This window comes from Eurosta solidaginis, chromosome 2 (assembly GCF_040869045.1).
Source record: "Eurosta solidaginis isolate ZX-2024a chromosome 2, ASM4086904v1, whole genome shotgun sequence".
Classification (NCBI taxonomy): Eukaryota; Metazoa; Arthropoda; class Insecta; order Diptera; family Tephritidae; genus Eurosta; species Eurosta solidaginis.
The window spans coordinates 197,017,828-197,037,431 of record NC_090320.1 but is presented as its reverse complement, the minus strand read 5'-3'; the positions used below and the strand labels follow the sequence as shown (position 1 = coordinate 197,037,431).

Sequence of the window (19,604 nt, the reverse complement as noted above, 5' to 3'; positions counted from 1 at the left end):
ATCATAGGCCTTTTCCTTTCTATCCCTTTATTACCGGGAACCCCGCAGGGGTTAGCTTTCATATTATTTAATGTTCGTGGCATTTCTCGTTAAATTTATTTAACTCGTTTGAATTATCCAGCTGGGTATATACAGGCAGTGCTGCAATTCACTTTCGAGTAAAATTGCGTGTTGTGCCCGGAAACTTTAAATAAGCTTAACCCGCATTTTTATTTTATTTATTTATTTATTTAAGTTGAGCCTTTGAATTTATAGATTCTTACAGACTATATTATGCAAATTTTTATATTAACTTAATCCTAAGAAAAATAAGATCTTAAATTGTTAATTAAGGCAGCGTAGGGAAAAGTGTAATCAGCACCTGAGAAGTTAAAAAACGTATTCAGATCAGCACAAGCCCTAGAAATAACTAGGAGCCTTTACACCATAAATAGTTCTGGAAAACCCAATTTTTAAGGGTTCAAACTGTCGGAGGTATTTGCATTGGATTTACAAGTACTTACCTAACTTAGTGACAGCTCACTCATCACATCCTAAATACTATACACTTAAAACAGCCGTAAAAATAAAACTACGCATATTATTGATATAATTGTTGGTATAAGAAGTGACTCAAGCATTTATTTAAAAGGATTCAAACTTACAGAAACTCTATATATGTATGTAAATATTTCATAATTACGTATGTAACTTTCCATTTTGATGGTAAGTTGGATTACACTTGCATTTCAAATTCATTTAACTGTAAAATAATTTATTCAGCGAATGATACAATTATATATATTTTTAGAGAAAATAAAGAAGGAAAGAAAAAATTTAAGAAGAAATAAATATGTATATAAACATTTTAGTTTTAATTATATAAATTTGAATGTACGCATATATGCAAGATAACAATCAAATATTCACTACAATACAAAGTCCAAAAAATTAAAAATAAGCCTGCAAAACTATACCTAACTTATTTATTAGTTTTTTTTTTTTTTTTTTTGTATAAATTAAAAAAATTCTTGATTTTGTTGTGGTTTTTTTATTAAAAAAAATTGTTTGATAGCAAGCAACGGGTTTCTTTCACTTTTTATTATCAAGAAAAAAGTTTCATGGTGAGCCCATTGTGATATTCCCTTACAACGAGTGCAAATCTGATGGTTCTTTAAACAAATTGTATGATTTCGGTTCGAAATCGATTCGAAATTTGTTGCACAAACCGGAACAGGTGGCTTTTACTTTCTGAAATACATTGGCCTTTTCTAATTTTTAAGCAAATTTTTGAATTACTTTTGCACTTTTTGAACTATAGTAAGACTTTTTTTATATACATACAAATAAGTTTTTTGTCCTTTTGCGTTATACTGTTGGAAATAATCTTGAAAGTGATTGGTTTTTATACCTGCCACATTTGATAATCTTGGCTTAAGATCTAAAAACTTATGTTCTTTAAAGAGCAATATTAAAATAGTTTAAGGACTTTGCAAACAAATCGTTGGTGAGAGGGTCATGCAAATAAGGCCTCTAGAAAATGTATAACTACAAAAATAAAAACGCCAAATCCTATATAACCGTTAGAGTTTCAGATTAGAACATAGCAATGGACCAATCATAAAAGTGCATGTCTAATTATAAAAGTGTTAACAAAACCGTTATAAGCGTTTGATCTATATGCAAAAGCTTTGATAAAACAAATGAGCAAGTAGCTGAGAAAGTGCGTTTATTATATTAAATATTTTGTATTTTGTTTGACTTTATTTAACCTTTTTGTTTTGTGAATGTTTTTTTTTTATTTTTTTAACAGTTTTTTAGAATCAACTCAATAAACTGCAACATATACAAACGTATGTATCGTGGAATATAATTATTTTTTTATTCTAAATTATAATTTAAAGCTGAAAGAGAAACTTTATCCTACAAACTTGAACCTACTATGTATTTGAAGCTGTGATTATCGAGCTTTTATTTAATTTATTTATTTTTTATTGACTTATATGTATGTATGTGTGGTAGATGTTGTAAAACGTTATTAAACACAAAGCTCTTTTAACACTTTTTAAAAGCTTTTTAGAAGATAAACATATTTTGATTAACTTTTTTGTTCCTCTATAAATGCAACCATGTTTGCGAATTTTTATATAGAACAAAGTATTGTATTTCAAAAACTATAAAGCCTTGAATATAGTAAATTATGTATTTCTAAATTTATACAATTCACGATTTCATTAATAAATATATATATCTATATAACTAACAAAGCAAAAAAGGCACATAAACATAAATATTATAATATAAATTTTTATTTACTTTGCATTGCAACCGGTTGATCGCTGCTCAGAAGAAAATCTCTGCAAAAAAAAAAAACTTAAATATACAGATAATTTCATAAACTGAAATTAATTGCTGAAAAACTTCAAAAAATATTTAACAATAAGTGGCAAAAACAAAAAAAATATTTCTGTAAAAGATATAGACGTACTAGACGTAGTGACAAGGACCGAAAAATCCAACAGTCTGTCCGTTGGGACGCATAGACCCAGGACTTGACTATGATGTGCCATAGCACATCGCCTGCGTTGGTCGTGACATGCAACAAATACTAAATTGAGCTGCAAAGAAGGGAAATTTGCCTTTTTTTAAAGTATTGTGTTTAATTTCACTACAAAAATAATAATACCTGAATTTGTGTATTTTTCTATATTTCTTGCATGCACACGAAACCTTTGGCAAGGGATTTTCCGATCAGCAAAATTAATGTGACACGTTTTCGATTGGGCGCTCGCTCTCGGGGATTTAGCGACATATTTTAAGCAATTCAGGAAGCAATTTATTATATAGTTAAATATATGTATAAAATGAATTTTGCAATGTTTATTTAAACAATTTATGTATTAAGTGATATTTCGTACAATACATAGGTTGGATGCAGAGTGGGGTGTAGTAAAAGATTTAGACAAATTAATATTACTAGCCATTCAAGTTTAAATGATACTTAGATACCCAAAATTTATTTAAAAATAAAACAAAATCTATTTGTAACTATTTAAGGCGGACATTTGATTAAAGAAACTAAATATTTGTTTAAATTAAATAAATCAGTATCAACGTTTAACTAATATTCATGCTCTTGATGTAGAAAATTGCAGAAAAAATTAGTTAAGTATAATTATCAACAAGTTTGTCCAGAAAATTCAGTACAAACATTTCAAGATTTTTTTTTAACTAATTCTTGATTCCGATCAAAAAAATAAAAAACAACAAATTATATATTATATTATAATAACAAGAACCATTATTTCTGACAATGACGCAAGGCCACTTAATATGATTCTAGTGAGAAAAAAAACTAGATGCGTAATGTAAAGGTGATAACAAACCGATATGAAGCCGATAAGAAATAGGTAACACGCTGATGCCGGTTGTTATCGATAACGCCGATAAGATGTCTATAACTCATAGATATCAGTTGTTATCGATAATAAGTCGAAACGGACAGAAATCACGTCGATACTAAGCCGGTAACTCTTCGATATCACTCGAAGCTGCGTAAATGAATGTCCTGTATTTTTTCATATTCTTATAAAAGAACTTACCTGAAAAAAAAATTTATGAATTTTTTCGTACCCTTCCAAAATGATTCCAAACTAGTTCCGAAATTATCAGCAAATAGTGACGAAAACTATTTCAAAAAGCTTCGGTATAGTCTTAAAATAGTCCCGAAAGAGTAGAGCAAATAATCCCAAAACGATACCTAAAACATTCCCAAACAAATTTCGAAATAGCACCTGAGACAATTTCCAATTCCAAACTAGTCCCGAATATAATCCCGAAATTACAAGATAGTGCCGAGATGATCCCCAAACAGTATTTAAATAAGATCAAATGGTCCCGAAAATAGAACTTGCATTAGCCTAAAAATGTGCGATCGGGACGGAGAAGGAAAAACTTTTATTTGCAGATACTGATAATGACAACAAGTTACGGGACCACCGTGTTGTGATTGCAACATGCACACGCCTACCACGCCGAAGATCTGGGTTTCCCATCCCACGAAGCTTGGCATAAATCTTCTCATGTTGGTTATAATTATTATAATAGATCATGATTTGATGTCGCATGATGCGATATCACATAATTTGATATTTTATTTTTAAATATTTTTTTTAAGTCGATCTTGCAAATTATTATTATTTATCTGTATTTTTTATAATTATTAAAAAAAACTTTAATTCTTTCTGTTGTTCTTCCTTAAACCCCAACCGCCCTAAATAGTTACGAAATGTATTACAATTTTATACTTCCAAACACCTTACACATAACAAATACATAATTGACAAATTTCGCAAAAATAAGTTTACCCAACAACACCAATATATCGTTAAGGAACAGCAGCAAAACAACGAATTAAAAAAAAACTATTGCACGCAAATTTTGTTGCTGTCATCTACTTAAAATGCATTATTTACATATCATAATAGTTTATGTTGTTTTTTACCTTAAAGTATTTAAAACTAACTAATTTATAAGCCAAATAGTAATTGTAAATGAGAGAGGGAAGAGTGAGAGCGAGCGCAACCAACTACTCAAATGTCGCCCAGCGCAAATGGATTTGTTATCATCAAAGAAGGGCTTAACAAATACCTTATTAAATTAGTCAATTTATCGATTGATTATTTTTTTTTTTTTGATTATTAAAAAGAAAGTTTTCAGTTTTTCGACTCACCAAAAAGAAAATTGATGTAATAATTAAGCACCTTTTTCATGAGTCACAGCTCGAATCAAGTGATTATTCAGATTCTTTGCAACTACCACATTGTTTCCATTCGCGGTCGGGTTAATACATATTTATAATATTCTTTTTTTTTAATTATTTTTCAGCCAACTTTAAAAACGAGCATATGAACAATATTAGCAATTTTTGGCTAACCATTTTGAAAACTACTCAGATAATGTTCGATTGTATATCTAGTAATCGATTAATTGAACAATTGATTATTAAACTTATTCGATTAATCGAATAAAGGTACAACTGTTAAATAAATACAAACAATAACGGCAATTCTTCTTTAATAATAATATTTGCTCTAAAAACATCCTTTACGAGATCCTATTTGCATTGAGGTACCCACGACTCACATAACTCTATACCAGCAACACACATATTGATCCACCGGTGAGTCACTGTAAGCCAAGAGTCCAACATCAATTTTGCGCGCCCGCAGGTAGTTAAACAAGCATACAAATATATGTTTTAGGTAATTTCAAATATTTTCTAAAAACATAAATTTGTATTTTGTAATTTACTGCGGCACAATCACTTGTCACGTATAGTCTATGTAATATAAGTATGTATGTGTATCATTTATATAAATTATATACAAATCGCATGTTTTATTGTGAATAGATGCAACACGATATTTCGTTTTTTGGGAAAACGCAATTGAAAGTTCCTAAAACCTCCAAAAATTCAACACTTGCGAAAGATCCGTTGGCAATAAACGGTTGATATAGTTATATGTAGATAAATATTTTACTCATAAGTAGTATATACTAACTAAAAATATACATATACATTAGAGCGGGTCAAATTTTTTTCCCATCAGAAGTATAGCAAAAACGTAATCTACACATGATTCTAAGAAAAATTGAGAAAAAGTGCTGAAGACACCATAGCTCTAAGTCCGAATTCGAGTCCCCCACCTTTGCAAAATCTTTATAGCTTCTGATATAATTATAGGAAAAATATCAGATTGGGCTTACTTTAAAGGTATTTTACATACATTTCAGAATCTGTATTAATATCTATTCTGTTTTTGCATTTAGTACAGATATCAGGCTTAAATTATGAGAAATTAGCCTAAAATGAACTTTTAACTACTATATTATCATTATTAACAAATTTCTTATGAAAATTTAGAAAACTGTTTGAAAAATAGTGAAAATGCTTAATTAGTAGTAGATTGTTTCTGACTCATAAAAAAGGCAAATAAAATGAATTGTTTACAATTGGGTACAAAAATGAATTGTTTACGTAAACAATTAGCTTGTAAACAATTACATTGTTTACATGTAAACAATGTAAACAGTTTACAGGCCCAACCCTGCATAAAACCAAGACCAGTTTTACATTCTCGATGGCTAGCCGAAGCTACCCTGCTACCCTCTATATACAACAACTAATACACCATCGGAAAATTTGAAAACTCTAGCAGTTTATATTATTAGAATTTATGTACCAATGCATTTCAATGTAACTAAAATACTACAATTCTGTTGTGTACTTTTATCAACGTTTATTCGTTGGACACGATACCTACCACGTAATTTACTTAATATTGTAGATGGTGTAATTAAACATTATTCATATTACGCTCATCCAGAAAACACTTTATTAACAATGTTATTTGATGATAGAAAAGCGTGATAGAGCTATCAAAAAATTTTATACTATCGAGAAAAAATACTTGATCCAACTAAACTCAGAGTTTACAAAAAATATAATAGGGGGACTCATGTAACCGTATAAATGCCTTATAAAGTGTGTAAACGTATAAATTTATCTAGTGCGTAAACGATCTGTCAAATTTTGTATGAAAAAATCATTTACACAATTTGTATAAATTTACGCGCACATTTCATTGTGTAAACGCGGTAAACTCAAAGGAATGCAACCTTGCAGACATTACAGCAGGCATTTTCATCAGAAATCTCCAACATCAGCAAGTAAAGGCGTTTTAGTTTTGATTTTTCACTTAATCTTGGCATTTTTTAATTTGTATAACAATCAAAAAAATTTTGTTTGGCAATAATACAGCTGATAAACAATCAAGTTTATCAAGAGTATTACTAGGTGCGTTCATATAACCGCGTGTGTAAATGGATATAATTTTACACCTTATAAGTTTATATGCTTTCATGAGTCCCCCTAATATCAATTTTAATGCTTCAGATTATACTGATATGATTGATCTGAATGACGATAATTTACTATCTGAACCGGCATTCACAAGAAATATTGCATGCGATCATTTGGTACAATTCTTAGATTATGATAAGCCAACACTAGATGATCTCAATATTCCAATATACAAGGAACAGAAAGATATATACAGTTGTTAACATCTGTTTCCTGTGTTAAGGCAGTTATAGCATAAAGTCGTGAAAAACAACCACGAATAGAGAGCAAACAAATTTTTTTAAATAATAACATAACATTACTTTTATTTTGAAAAATACGTTTAAATGGCCAATTCTAAGTAAAAAAAATAATTTATTAAATAAATTACATTAAAATTGTAAAAATTGTGTTTTTTGCTCATTACATGAAAATATAGGTTTTTTTTCATTTTTTTCTACCAAACCGAATACGAAAAAAGAAAAACTGTTTAAATGAAAGTTATTGGAAATGTTCCTGAACTTATTTTAGCTGTGAAGAAAAAAAATGTCCATAAGAAATTTGTTAAAAATGATAATATAGTAGTTAAAAGTTCATTTTAGGCCAATTTCTCATAATTTAAGCCTGATATCTCTACTAAAATTCAAAAAACATTATAGATATTAATACAGATTCTGAAATTTACGTAAAATACCTTTAAAGTAAGCTCAGTATGATATTTTTCCTATAATTCTATCAGAAGCTATTAAGATTTTTTGGCCAAACCCCACTTTTTTATGGCAAAATATCTATTTTGAAAAAGTTGGAGACTCGAAATCGGACTTCTAGCTATGGTGTCTTCAGCAATTTTTCTTAGAATCATCTGTATATTACGTTTTTGCCATACTCCTGATGAAAAAAATCCATCCATACAATTGGACCCGCTCTAATATACATATATATGGTAATTTATGTATGTGTTCATGTAACGTATGTATATAGTTGTAATCTATATATGGCTACTTTCCAAAATGGTACTATAGAAGAAGCATTACAAAGCGTTCCAAATTCATATTCCTTAACATTGACGATATTAATGTCCAAAAATTTTCTGAGCTGCCGGGTGGCATTAAACTGGCAATAAATGTCATTATAAAGCAAATCAGAGCTAGAAAACCAGCAATGATAATATCATATATGTAATACTCCTATATTGCTAATAGAAAATGCTCCCAATGTGTTTTGAATTCGAAATCAAAACAAGACACCCTATAAAATTTTTTTGATTGCAGCAGCATAAGTGTGATAAAAACAAATTTATTTAGGTACTTTCGATTATTGAATACAAAAACAAAAACATTTAAACATCAATATATCTACACTCTGATGTTTGGGAATGTACCTAGCCTTTTGTAGCAATATAGGAGTACTACATATATGGGTAATATCGATAATGAATTTTGGCCGTTTAAATTAAGTATGGGCGATTAATCAATTAACAGACTATGCTGATTAATCAAAACTTCAGTAATTAATTAATCAGTTTTTATTAATTAAAATGCTTAACTTCCCGTTAAGTCACATTTGAATAATCAGAAAAGTGAGTTATCATCATGATAAGTCAGAAAACTAGAAATTCATTATAATGTTTAGGACTAAACTACATCACTTAGAAAAAAACTATGCAGGAAGTTTTAAGAAATGATGAAATTATGTAAATTAGTTAATTTAATTTAAAGAAAAACATTGGTTTATAAAATGTAGGTGGATATGTACATACATACATACATATAAATTTTTGCTTTCTGTAATCGGTAATAATGAACAAATTTTAGAACTGCAGATATCAATTAATGTCAATAGTAGTTACTTGCTCAGAAACTTATTAATCAGAATATCATTACTGAGACTATTAGATTAATCAGAGAGGTGATTAATTAAATTTTTATTTAACTGATTACTCGCCCATTCATTGATCATATTAACCAGTGTAAAACATTTATTTGTTTATGTCAATAGCATTAAAAAATTTCAAGTTTATATTAGCAGTGGAAACGTGCAGAAATTGTGATGGTCCCCAAGCCTAACAAACCAGAAAACGAAATAACCTCATATTTAACCCCTCATATTTATTGACACTGTTCTCAAAAATATTTGAGAGAATATTTTTACGTAGAATCTCGCCAATACTTAAAGAAAATAATATAATACCTGACCATCAATTTGGTTTTCGGCGATATCATGGTACACCTGAGCAATGCCACCGAGTTGTAAATTTCATTGTTGACTCTTTTGAACGAAAAGAATACTGTTCAGCTGTGTTTTTGGATATACAACAAGCATTTGATAAAGTTTGGCACTATGGCTTGCTATATAAAATTAAAAAATTATTCCCCTCACCAATTTATCTGATTCTAAAGTCGTATCTTGCTAATAGATCCTATTATGTAAAAGTTAATGATGATACCTCTACCATAACATACATTAAAGCAGGCGTACCTCAGGGAAGCGTTCTCGGACCAGTCCTTTACACAATTTTTACATCCGGCATGCCAGAAACTGAAAATGTATTTATTGCTACATATGCCGATGACACGGCTGTACTAGCGTCCAATGTATCTCCAATCGAAGCTTCCAACCTAGTCCAGAAGGAACTAAATGAGATCCAGTCCTGGTTAGACCGTTGGAAAATGAAGGTCAACTCAAATAAATCTGTGCATGTGTTATTCACATTAAGGCGAAATGACTGCCCCCCTTGTCGTATTTATGGTAATACCATTCCAAAACGTGACAGCGTCAAATATTTAGGCTTGCATTTAGACAAGCGGCTAACATGGAAATGTCATATTCAAGCCAAAAGAACGCAGCTAAAAACTAAAACTAAAAAACTATATTGGTTACTTGGACCTAATTCACCTCTATATCTCGAGACTAAACTCTTATTATATAAAGCTATATTAAAACCAGTATGGACTTATGGCATACAGCTTTGGGGTACAACATCAAATTCAAATATAGAAATATTACAAAGATATCAGTCTAAAACCTTAAGATTGATCACAAATGCCCCCTGGTTCATCACAAATAAAGCCATCCATTCAGATCTAAATATTCCGTTTATAAAAAATTAAATTAATAGATTCAGTGCAGCATACCTACGCAGAATCAGCTATCATGACAACCTGCTGGCTATTACGTTATTAGATGAAACCAACGAAATTATAAGGCTTAAAAGATATCATGTTCTAGACCTACCGTTTAGAAACTAACTAAAAAAAAAAAAAACAAAAAAAAAAAAAAGTAAAACATAATAATAATTAAACTACTAATTAATTGATTCTTTCTTTCTCTACATCTAAATATGTATATGTTATCATATGTATATGTACGTTGTACATTTGTCACTGTATTATTATTGACCTCACTGGAGATCAATAATACAAGTCAAACTCCCATTGTTAAATAATTTGCTTATTGTTCTATGAATAGATTGCAAATATATATATGTATTCAAAAAAAAAAAAAAAAAAAACAAAAAAATATTAGCGACTAAAATAAATGAAAACTGAAGTTAGATATCTCTGATATCTATAATTGAAGGTTGTCGCGAGGATCAAAAGAACTGATATATATTGTTCTAATTGCACTGTCATGTGGATAATTATTTGCTGTTTTGGAACGCAGCCATAAATATGAACACACGTATATTTTTTTATTTTTAATAATTTTCATGCGAGACATAATTTGATCTATAACAGAAACCACCTACTTGACTTTTGCGTTGCGTCAACGGCTGACTTTGAACACATACGTATGAGTTGCAATATTTGCGATCGATAGGCAACGTAACGGCAACATCGAAACATAAAAATAAATGAAGAAATTGCGTTTTGCTGATGTTGTCATTTAGTTCTTTCAATTTCTTGCAATTCATGAAAAATATTTGAATACCCATCGTCATTCAATACAATTTTAAACATAATTTGATATTCGTGTCAAAAAATTTGTTGTTTTTAATTTTTCACCATGTCTAAGAATCAAAATATGACTCTTTCTTTAACGTTCATTATGACAGGACAACTTTCAACGAGCGCTATTTCAAAGTGACGCCAGCGTCAAAACATCGCAGAAGTCGAATGTGTTTCGGTCTTTATAGCAACTAGCAATATCTCTTTTACAGGGTTCACAAAAAGCCATCAAATTAAAAGCAGAAGTATATCTAAATGTTAACGTTTTTTTAATGATCCATTCTTATATCGAACTATGTACGTTTTTCATGATAACTACTACAAATAATTTACCAACTATACCATTTTGGCGCCTGTCCATATTTATATTTTAGTAAAATAATGAGTGCTCATGATTGTTAAACCAAGGTGAAATAGCTGAATTTAAAAACAGAAATTTAAAATTTATATACATACACATATTCAAAACCTAATAGATGTGAAAACAAGAAAACATTTTTATTGACTGAGATCTTAATTATTGGATTAGGCGATTAAAAAACAAGTCGGGTTATCTGACCTCTCAAGGTTGGGAGAAATAAAAGTTTGAAAGTTTAAATCAAACGATATACTTACGGAAAAAATTATATTCGCAAGGTACATAGGTTTGATTGGAAGTTCTATTAATGTGGCATGGGACTATGGAAAAGATTGGTGACTGAATCGCTATGTCATAAGACATTTTGAAATATATGTGGGAAGCACTAAGGCCGTTTTTCGAACTTCGAGCATGTGTCTTTTATCCTAGAAGTTTTATTTCGCCCACTCTGAGGCGTGCTGCGCTGTAAGACCCACTTGCAGAACTGCAAATTATCTTTTGACTCCAGAGTAAGTCTGCATGTAGGCGAAAGTGGGTTTAACAAAAAAATATTGTAGCAATTTCCGTTTATAAAAATATCACGATAATTTCGATAAAATCTCTTAAATGAAAGTTTTCGATATTATTGCAAAACCCCATTTCTATATATTGTTGATATTAAGAGTGGTTTCTGTATATAAGAAGTACTCATTTTGTTAGCGATATTCATTGTAGCCGAAACATGGGGGCTTAATGGCTTTGCTCGGGTGCCAAAGCTGTAAAAATATTTAACCTTTTAAGAAAGTAAATCAAGTTAGATGTGATGAACTGTAAGTGTTTTCCACAAAATTATCTGTAAGAATGCCCAACGGTTGAAGTTTTTGATCGGGCAACAACACTGTAATACTTCATATTAAAACCTTTAAAGGAAATAAAAAATAACTTTGACGTACCGAACTATAAATTTGTTCAGCAGAATGCTTAGTGGCTGAAGTGTTTTGCTCGGGCGCCAAGGCGGTAATATTTCAAGATTTACCTCTTTCAGCAAAGGAAAAATAACTCAGACGTATTAAACTATAAATTTGTCCAGATATAATTGTCAGTATGAATGTCTAGCGCTTAAAGCGCTTACTTCAAGGTTTGACTCCTTGAGCAAAATAACTGAAACGAGCTGAACTATTAATTTGCTCAGCTAAAATTATCTGTATGATTCTGAAAAATAGCATGAAAGCTGTACTGAAAAAAATCTTAATTTTATAAGTGCTGTTTTAATGTATATAACATCATCGAAATTGAATGCGGCTAGTTTATCAGGACTACGCATTACTAGGAGGTATATTTCACCAAAGTCTAAAAACTGAAAACACCAATCCATCAAATTCAATGAAAATTGTTTTTGCAGTGTACTTATATATGTATGTATCTACGACCTACATAATGTGCGTTAAGTATTTACAAATGCCTATGTTTTGGTATTCTGTATGTGCACAAACCCCCATAACCAACAACTATTAAGTAAGAAATTTATATCACAACATTTTTGTGTTTCAGATTCCTTTTAATACGTAAAAACATGCAGTTCTTTTACTCAAAAATTTATAATTATAGTCTGTACCGAAAATTAATTAAAAACGTTGGACTTACTGGTTGTGTTGCTGTTGTTGATTTAGTTTGACTATTTTAATGGCATACAAGCAAATACTTGACATTTTAGGTTTATTTAAAGTAAAATAAGAGCAAATGGAAAAAACGCAAAAAACTTACTTGGATGATTCCACAGAAAGTACCAAAATACGTGTAGTACAAAACGAATATTTAAAAACAAATTAATATTTAAACATTTAAGTACGTACATGTAAAGGGTTAAATTAACAAATATGCATGTGTATGGGTGTGTTAAAAAATTTTAAATTTACCATGTGTTCGATTTTCGGCTGAAAAGTATAGAAAAACCAATTGCTTAAATACAAAAAAAATTCTATTATTTCGACATGGAAATGGCAAGTCGGTCACGAACTTAGCACTCAGTGGTTGAGTTCCATATGCAGTGATAGCTGTGCTGACGGCTGAAAAATGGAAAGAAAAACTGGTTTTCAGCTTTGCTCGTAGAATCTTAACTCCTGCAGAGCCTTGCTTTATAATATAAAAAGCAACTGGATTGCTTTAAAATAGTGCGAGTCCATCGACCAATATAACGGGTTCTGTTGAAATTCCGGCTGCCTTAAAGGCATTAGTCAATTTGAGCATATTGGAAATTGTTAGAAAGCTTCGACACTCATTGGCGTCCATAGGACTATTTAACGTTACATAAAAACGTTAATTCCTATATTGAACTTGAGACAAAGCCAACAGTTAAATCAATAAAGGTCGCGTACCATTCCACCATTTTATAAACCAAGTTCAATTAAAAATACATCATTAAAAATCGTATTCAGAACAATTAATACGCGGAAATATACTTAATTTAATTCGGTAATTTTAAATTCTCTCTAAAAACTTGGAATCAGCGTCTCAAAATTCATATAGACCACTTGTTTTTATGTGCCAGTGTAATCGCTAGAATTATAAGTCATGGTTATTGTTCTAAGGGTCGAAACAATAAAAAAAGCCCACTAAGTTTTTTAAGATTTGACTGAAACCTGCGGTCATTCACGCAAGCCTGGTTATCAGGTAATCCGGTTACATGGCATACCTACTCATTTTACAAAAACAAAATACACCAAAGCTGTATAATTTCTAACCCTTTAATTAGGAGGCCAATATAACGTGAATACCTAGACCCAAAAGACGAACAGCTTAGTAGTTCCATAAAACTTAAAAAAGTCATTACCTACGTTCGATGTGGACATAACAACAAACGTAAAAACAATTTACAACAACATGTTCAACATACCCGCCGAGAGACTGGTTATAGGGGCTTCGGCAAACATTCAGCAACTTGCAGCACACGGAAATATTTTCGCCTCTGTGAAATGTATTAATAGGTATGTATATTAAATATAGTATATAATTTTATTTTTTTGGATGCTATGAGCCGTAAGCGTGATCAAAATTAAGTATGCACTAAAATCTAGTTCCAGCGTTTTTGACAGATGAAGCGTTGAACGTAACGTCAAAAGCTGTAACTAAATTTAAGTGATTGCTTAATTTTGTCTATGACTACGCCGCCGCCATAAGTTTACTCTATGCTAAAATATACTATGCTTTTACGTGCTGGGAGTATGTATTAAGTTACGTACAGTTAACAACTAAATTTAAAGTGATTGCTTACTCAGCGTTTGTGGTTAAATTTGGTTTTCGCGGCTTTTTTTTTTAATTTTTTCAGTTTTAGTATCTACAAAATGAAAGTTTGTGTCAGTGAGATACTGAAAATAGACTAACGGTCGAAGGCTTCATTGCAATCGACTAACGTTGCCATCAAACATAACGAGTGGACCTGTTAAAAAAAATTAATATGATTTTTATATTAATATTTACATTCGTAAAATGTTTACCTATGATGTTAAAGATCAAAATGATAAAATAAAATTTGAAGTTAAAAGAGGTAAACGAAAGTCTGAATGAAAGTATTAATGAATAGTGAAATCAAGCAAAAATGTATATGTACATATGTATACGAATGTGTTCTATTGCCAAACAATTACATATCAACTAGCCTGAAGTTAGAAGAGGATAGCTTAGATAATTCGAAAGTATTAAAAAGTAAATAAAAGAGGACAAATGTTGGGATAGGAAAAGTCCGTAATTAGATGATTATGAGTCATTGAAAGTCAGTTTAAAGTATATTTTACGCAGTGCAACCGAAAGTAAAAAGCTGGTAAAATCAACCGAATTACGGGTTAATTCAACCGATATTTCTGTTGGTTCTGACTTGAGTGTTGCAACAGACAAATCTACAAAAAAAAAGTCCGTCAGATGTAAACCAAAGTTCTGTTAGAAAAAGAAACCTACTTGACAAGTCATACGTAACGATTCATACCATCACGGAAGTTACAATTTGGGCCATACTTTCGTCAACATTGGAATAACAGTGGCTGTTGATATGAAAGAGATTTCTGTGGTACGATAGTCATAAGATCAAAGTAGTGAACGTATGTTTCTCTTTAAAATTAGCTAACGCATTTGGATAATATTTACAGTTGTTCGCTGTTAAAAAGACTAATGAAATTAAGTCTTTTTACAGAAAAATCAGTAAGATTGATTGAGAATCTTTATATAATTATGTTAAATTGAGACCAATAGTTTATCTTATGTTGAAAAGACTAAAAAAATTTGGTCTCGACAAAAAAAATCGGTTGAACTAACCATAATGCGATCAATTTGAACCAATTCACAATATTTCAATAAAAACCAACTGATCTATTGATTTTCCTAGCTTCATTTTTTCGGCGTGCAATGCAAGTGAGACAGCCACATACATTCCTTTTCTAATTGTAGAAGATGACAATGCTAAATTTTAATTTGGGTGCATTTTCCTATCAGCAATAATTTCAAAAACATTGTAATACCAGTATACCATCGACGACGTGAAAAAACTGTTAGCTTCACTTTTTACTCAAAACGACTTTTTGTACTGATGATGAATAAGTAACTCCACTGAAAGAAAGGAAAGGTGTTTATTTAGGTTACATAGTGCTAAAAAAAATACTGAAAATAAAGTTAAAAATATTTAAAAAATACTGCTAACTCCAAACACTTTCAGTACATTTTGAAATTTAGAATGTGGAGTGACATTGTCTTTGAATTGAAGTTTTCTTTCTACAATTTTTGTTATTATATCGGCCTTCTGATTTGTAAGATCGCGGTTTCGAATCGACCCCGAGGCCGAACAATAATTATTTTATCATTATTATTGTTGATAAATTTTTTCTTAAATGAAAAAATTTTAAAATTAGAATAGAAGAAAGAAAATATTTTAGACAACTGCCAAAGCTCGTTGTATATATCTATTTCTTCTATTCTAAATTAAAAAAAAATATTTCATTTAAGAAAAAATGTATCACAACAATAATGAAAAATAATTATGCGTAACAATAATGATAAAATAACTATTATTAGGCCTTCAGCTCGATTCGAACCCGCGATCTTACAAATCAGAAGGCCGATATAGCAACAAAAATTGTTAATACATCCCAGAGCACGGGGAAAAAAGTGTCAATAGATATGACACTATGGCATCATTTCCATTAAACAAATCCAATGTTCACGTCGTTTCTGCAACAAATGTCGCAGAGCTGTAAAAATTAATTGGCGAGAAACAGGATAGAAGTAGAAATAATGAAGACAAACAAACAACCGCTGTGATAGCTGAATGGTTATAGCAGCGCCGTCTAAGCGTTGCCGATGAAGGAATTTAGCAGTTCCCGAAATGGATCTATACAAAAAAAAATTAAATTTTTTCTTTCCTCTATTCTAATTCAAAAAATTTTCATTTAAGAAAAAATTTATTATAACAATAATAATGATAAAATAATTATTGTTATGCCTTGAGCTCGATTCGAACCCGTTTTATTTCTAATTTAAAATTTTGTTGGATGAACCTGGCAGCTTTTATCGCCTCGTCGACAATATCGGCACTCTTGTTGTGAGGGAATCTTGCATGTGCTACCTATAGTTAAAAATACATACATGGTTCCCTTTAACTACTTCTTCGCAAAAAGGACATGTTTCAAAGAAATTTCATATAATTACCACTAACCGTTCTCAAAATTGCTTGTTTGTGTAACTTTTGCATATCAGTTGTATAGCTACCCAAGTGCCATGTTAAGAAAAAACGGAAGAAAAAATTAAAAAGATCAAGCCATATGTATGTGTGTATGTCAGTGTGGGGTGTTTATGTATGATTAACTATGCATTTACCTACATGTTAACAAGACATTCTATTAAATACAGATATTAATATTTATATGCAATTTTATATATGTACGTATGTACATACATATGTGGTATATTCATAAGCTATACTAAATTTTATATATAATACACATTCATACTCAATTCAGCTTACTTATTTTACGTATTGAGTTCCAAGAAACTTACGTCTGATTTTCTTTTTATTGCATGTGTACGTTGTTCTTTTTTTATTTTATTATTTTTTTTTTTTTTTTGCATTTAGGTAACTATAATTTCAAACGACAGAAACGCAGAAAACAAGAAATAACATATCGAAAACAAATTACTATTTAATATGAACTGTAAACATATTTTTGTATTTAACTAGCGTTGAAGAAGAAACTAAAATTTAAAGCGAATTCTTTGATTAAAATAATTATAACATTTCTGAAACAAAAAACCCATAAATGATATGTAAATATACATACAGATATAAATTTTTTAAATAACACTAACCACCACATTAACCCAAAGCGAATTTTCACAGTACCAATATTTTTTGTGTCAGTTGCATGCTTCCTATCTAATTGGCTGGTAATATACGCGCTTAAGCTTACGGTTCAAGTGGCGACGCGTCCCGTAGTTAAAATTTTCTGATGTATAATAAACACGACAGGCTTGGTGTGAATAAATAAAAAAGTAAAAAAAAAAACAATATTTCGGTATAAGGCGATAGATATGTACAACGCTGTTCTTAAAAATACGCTCGTTTAAGGGTCAATATTAAAAAGAAACACAATTATAATTATACATAGCATTAATTAATATAAAAAGAGTGATTTTTACGAGTATATAGAATTAATTTCATAGAATTTTTGAACTTGCTTGTCACGCTTTTGTTGTCATAATTCTTTTAGCTGCTGTTGAATTTTTGTGTGATGTACTGTAATGTTTATCTTGGTTTTGTTTTTAATTTTGCTTTACAAGCGCTACTGGGTGGTGTTGCTTCCTTGTTTAAATTTTTGTGGTAATCCACTGTGTCATACATGTAATAATTTTAAATCACGTGATAATGCTGTGATTATCATCTGATAATCGTGTTCATCATATGATACATCAATATTTCATTTATTTTAGTAGGTTTTTGCTCATGTATTTTTTGTTATTTTTAAATTTTTTGAGGCAATATTAAATATATTATTGCTTGGGTCCAACATTTTATCCTTCTGGCGGATATAATAGGCGCACCGGCGTCTCTAGTAGTGGCTGTGGTGCTCTCAGACAAATAGGCGGCGGTGCGCTTTGTGCAACGGATCACCGAAATCTTGGCATCATTTGAAGCATTGGATGACCGGCTGGTAGCATAACGCCCAAAGGCATACCTGGCACACCTGAGATCGGGATGGCTTGAAGTGGCAGCAGACCTGCAGACGGACAAATAAAAAGGCAGAATGCTTCATACTTTAAGAATTTATATAAATTGCTTTTAGTTAGTATGAGTTGCAACCTTAGTTGTTTGTTCTTTAACTACCTTCAGTTTCAGGTATTTTGCACATAACTCAATCGAAACTACACGGAATTTTACTTATCCCCCATTTTGTATAATAATTTATAAATTCAATAACGTAGAGCTGAGGAGAGGTGGAGGCCCATCCCACATTTTACTCAAGGATTTGATTTAAACATTTAGACTTATTAAGGATCGACCACATAACAATAGTTTCATAAGTTCAAGGCTTTCCTTATTTGTAGGATAAGATGTGATTTGTAAATTTATACTTTATACCAAGCGATTTTACTCAAACGATGTAGACGAATCTGTGCCTGTATTGCGTGTTACGAACAGTGATCGAAACTTATTTTTTAAATCACAATAGCTCTGAAATGGTGTATCAATGGCATATGCAAAACTAGCGACAAGTACTCGTTAGATCCATAACTTACTGCAATTTTTAGAAAGAGTTTGACAGTTGTACAGTTATCGCTTGAGTGAAAATGGGTTTCAGTCACTGATCGTAACAGGTAATACGGGCCCTGGGCCCTATGACGGTTGAGTGTATGGCTCATCCGCTTGTGAGCGACAGAGATAGAGTAATAGCGCGGTCAGCACTATTGAAAAGAGGGGGACATAAGAAAGCATATAATGCGAAAAAATTTGTTCTGCTGGTGATTAAGTAACATGTCTTAGCAGTGTGTATTTTTATAATCTTTCTTTAATATCAATAACAATAAATTTGTAAAAATAGGTTTTGCTCCAAATCTTTAAAATTATTGATTTTTTGGAGCTAGTTATTAATTCGTTATACATTCGTACCAATTGGATGAATATTGATTATACTGAATTAAAGGCTAGTTGGGGTCTAGAAGTTAATTTTAAAACACTATTCACGTATCCCTATCTTATAAACTCTGGTCTCTTTGGCAAATCAATTTTTTGCTTTCATACTCACCTGCCAAACCGGGCAATCCACCTGGCGCCCGCAACATATTACCACCCAGTAGTGGGCCATGTGGTCCCAGTGTCATAGTGTGACGTAGCATCGGTTGCATTAATTGCATTTGCCCAGGCAACGGCAGCTAAGTAGTGGTGCATCAATCGAAACAA

At 30.8% G+C, this 19,604-nt stretch overlaps 1 protein-coding gene across 7 annotated transcripts in view; it reads right to left on the bottom strand.

Moving 5' to 3' along the window:
* Positions 1-580: 580 nt before the first annotated feature.
* BuGZ (Bub3 interacting GLEBS and Zinc finger domain protein) overlaps positions 581-19,604 on the bottom strand; it is a 37,732-nt gene continuing 18,708 nt past the window's right edge. For 2 of the 7 annotated variants that reach the window (XR_010949750.1, XR_010949745.1), the window contains exons 6-9: positions 19,450-19,576; positions 14,439-18,423; positions 14,061-14,132; positions 581-2,336 (exon numbers count right to left, since the gene is read on the bottom strand). Coding sequence is in view for 1 of the 7 variants with exons in the window: in XM_067766797.1 (XP_067622898.1) it covers positions 2,323-2,336; positions 19,450-19,576 (141 nt within the window). In the remaining 6 variants the exon portion in view is untranslated. The remainder of the gene's footprint in view (positions 2,337-14,060; positions 14,133-14,438; positions 18,424-19,449; positions 19,577-19,604) is intronic. The other 5 variants (XR_010949748.1, XR_010949746.1, XR_010949747.1 and 2 more) reach the window with 5 other exon arrangements.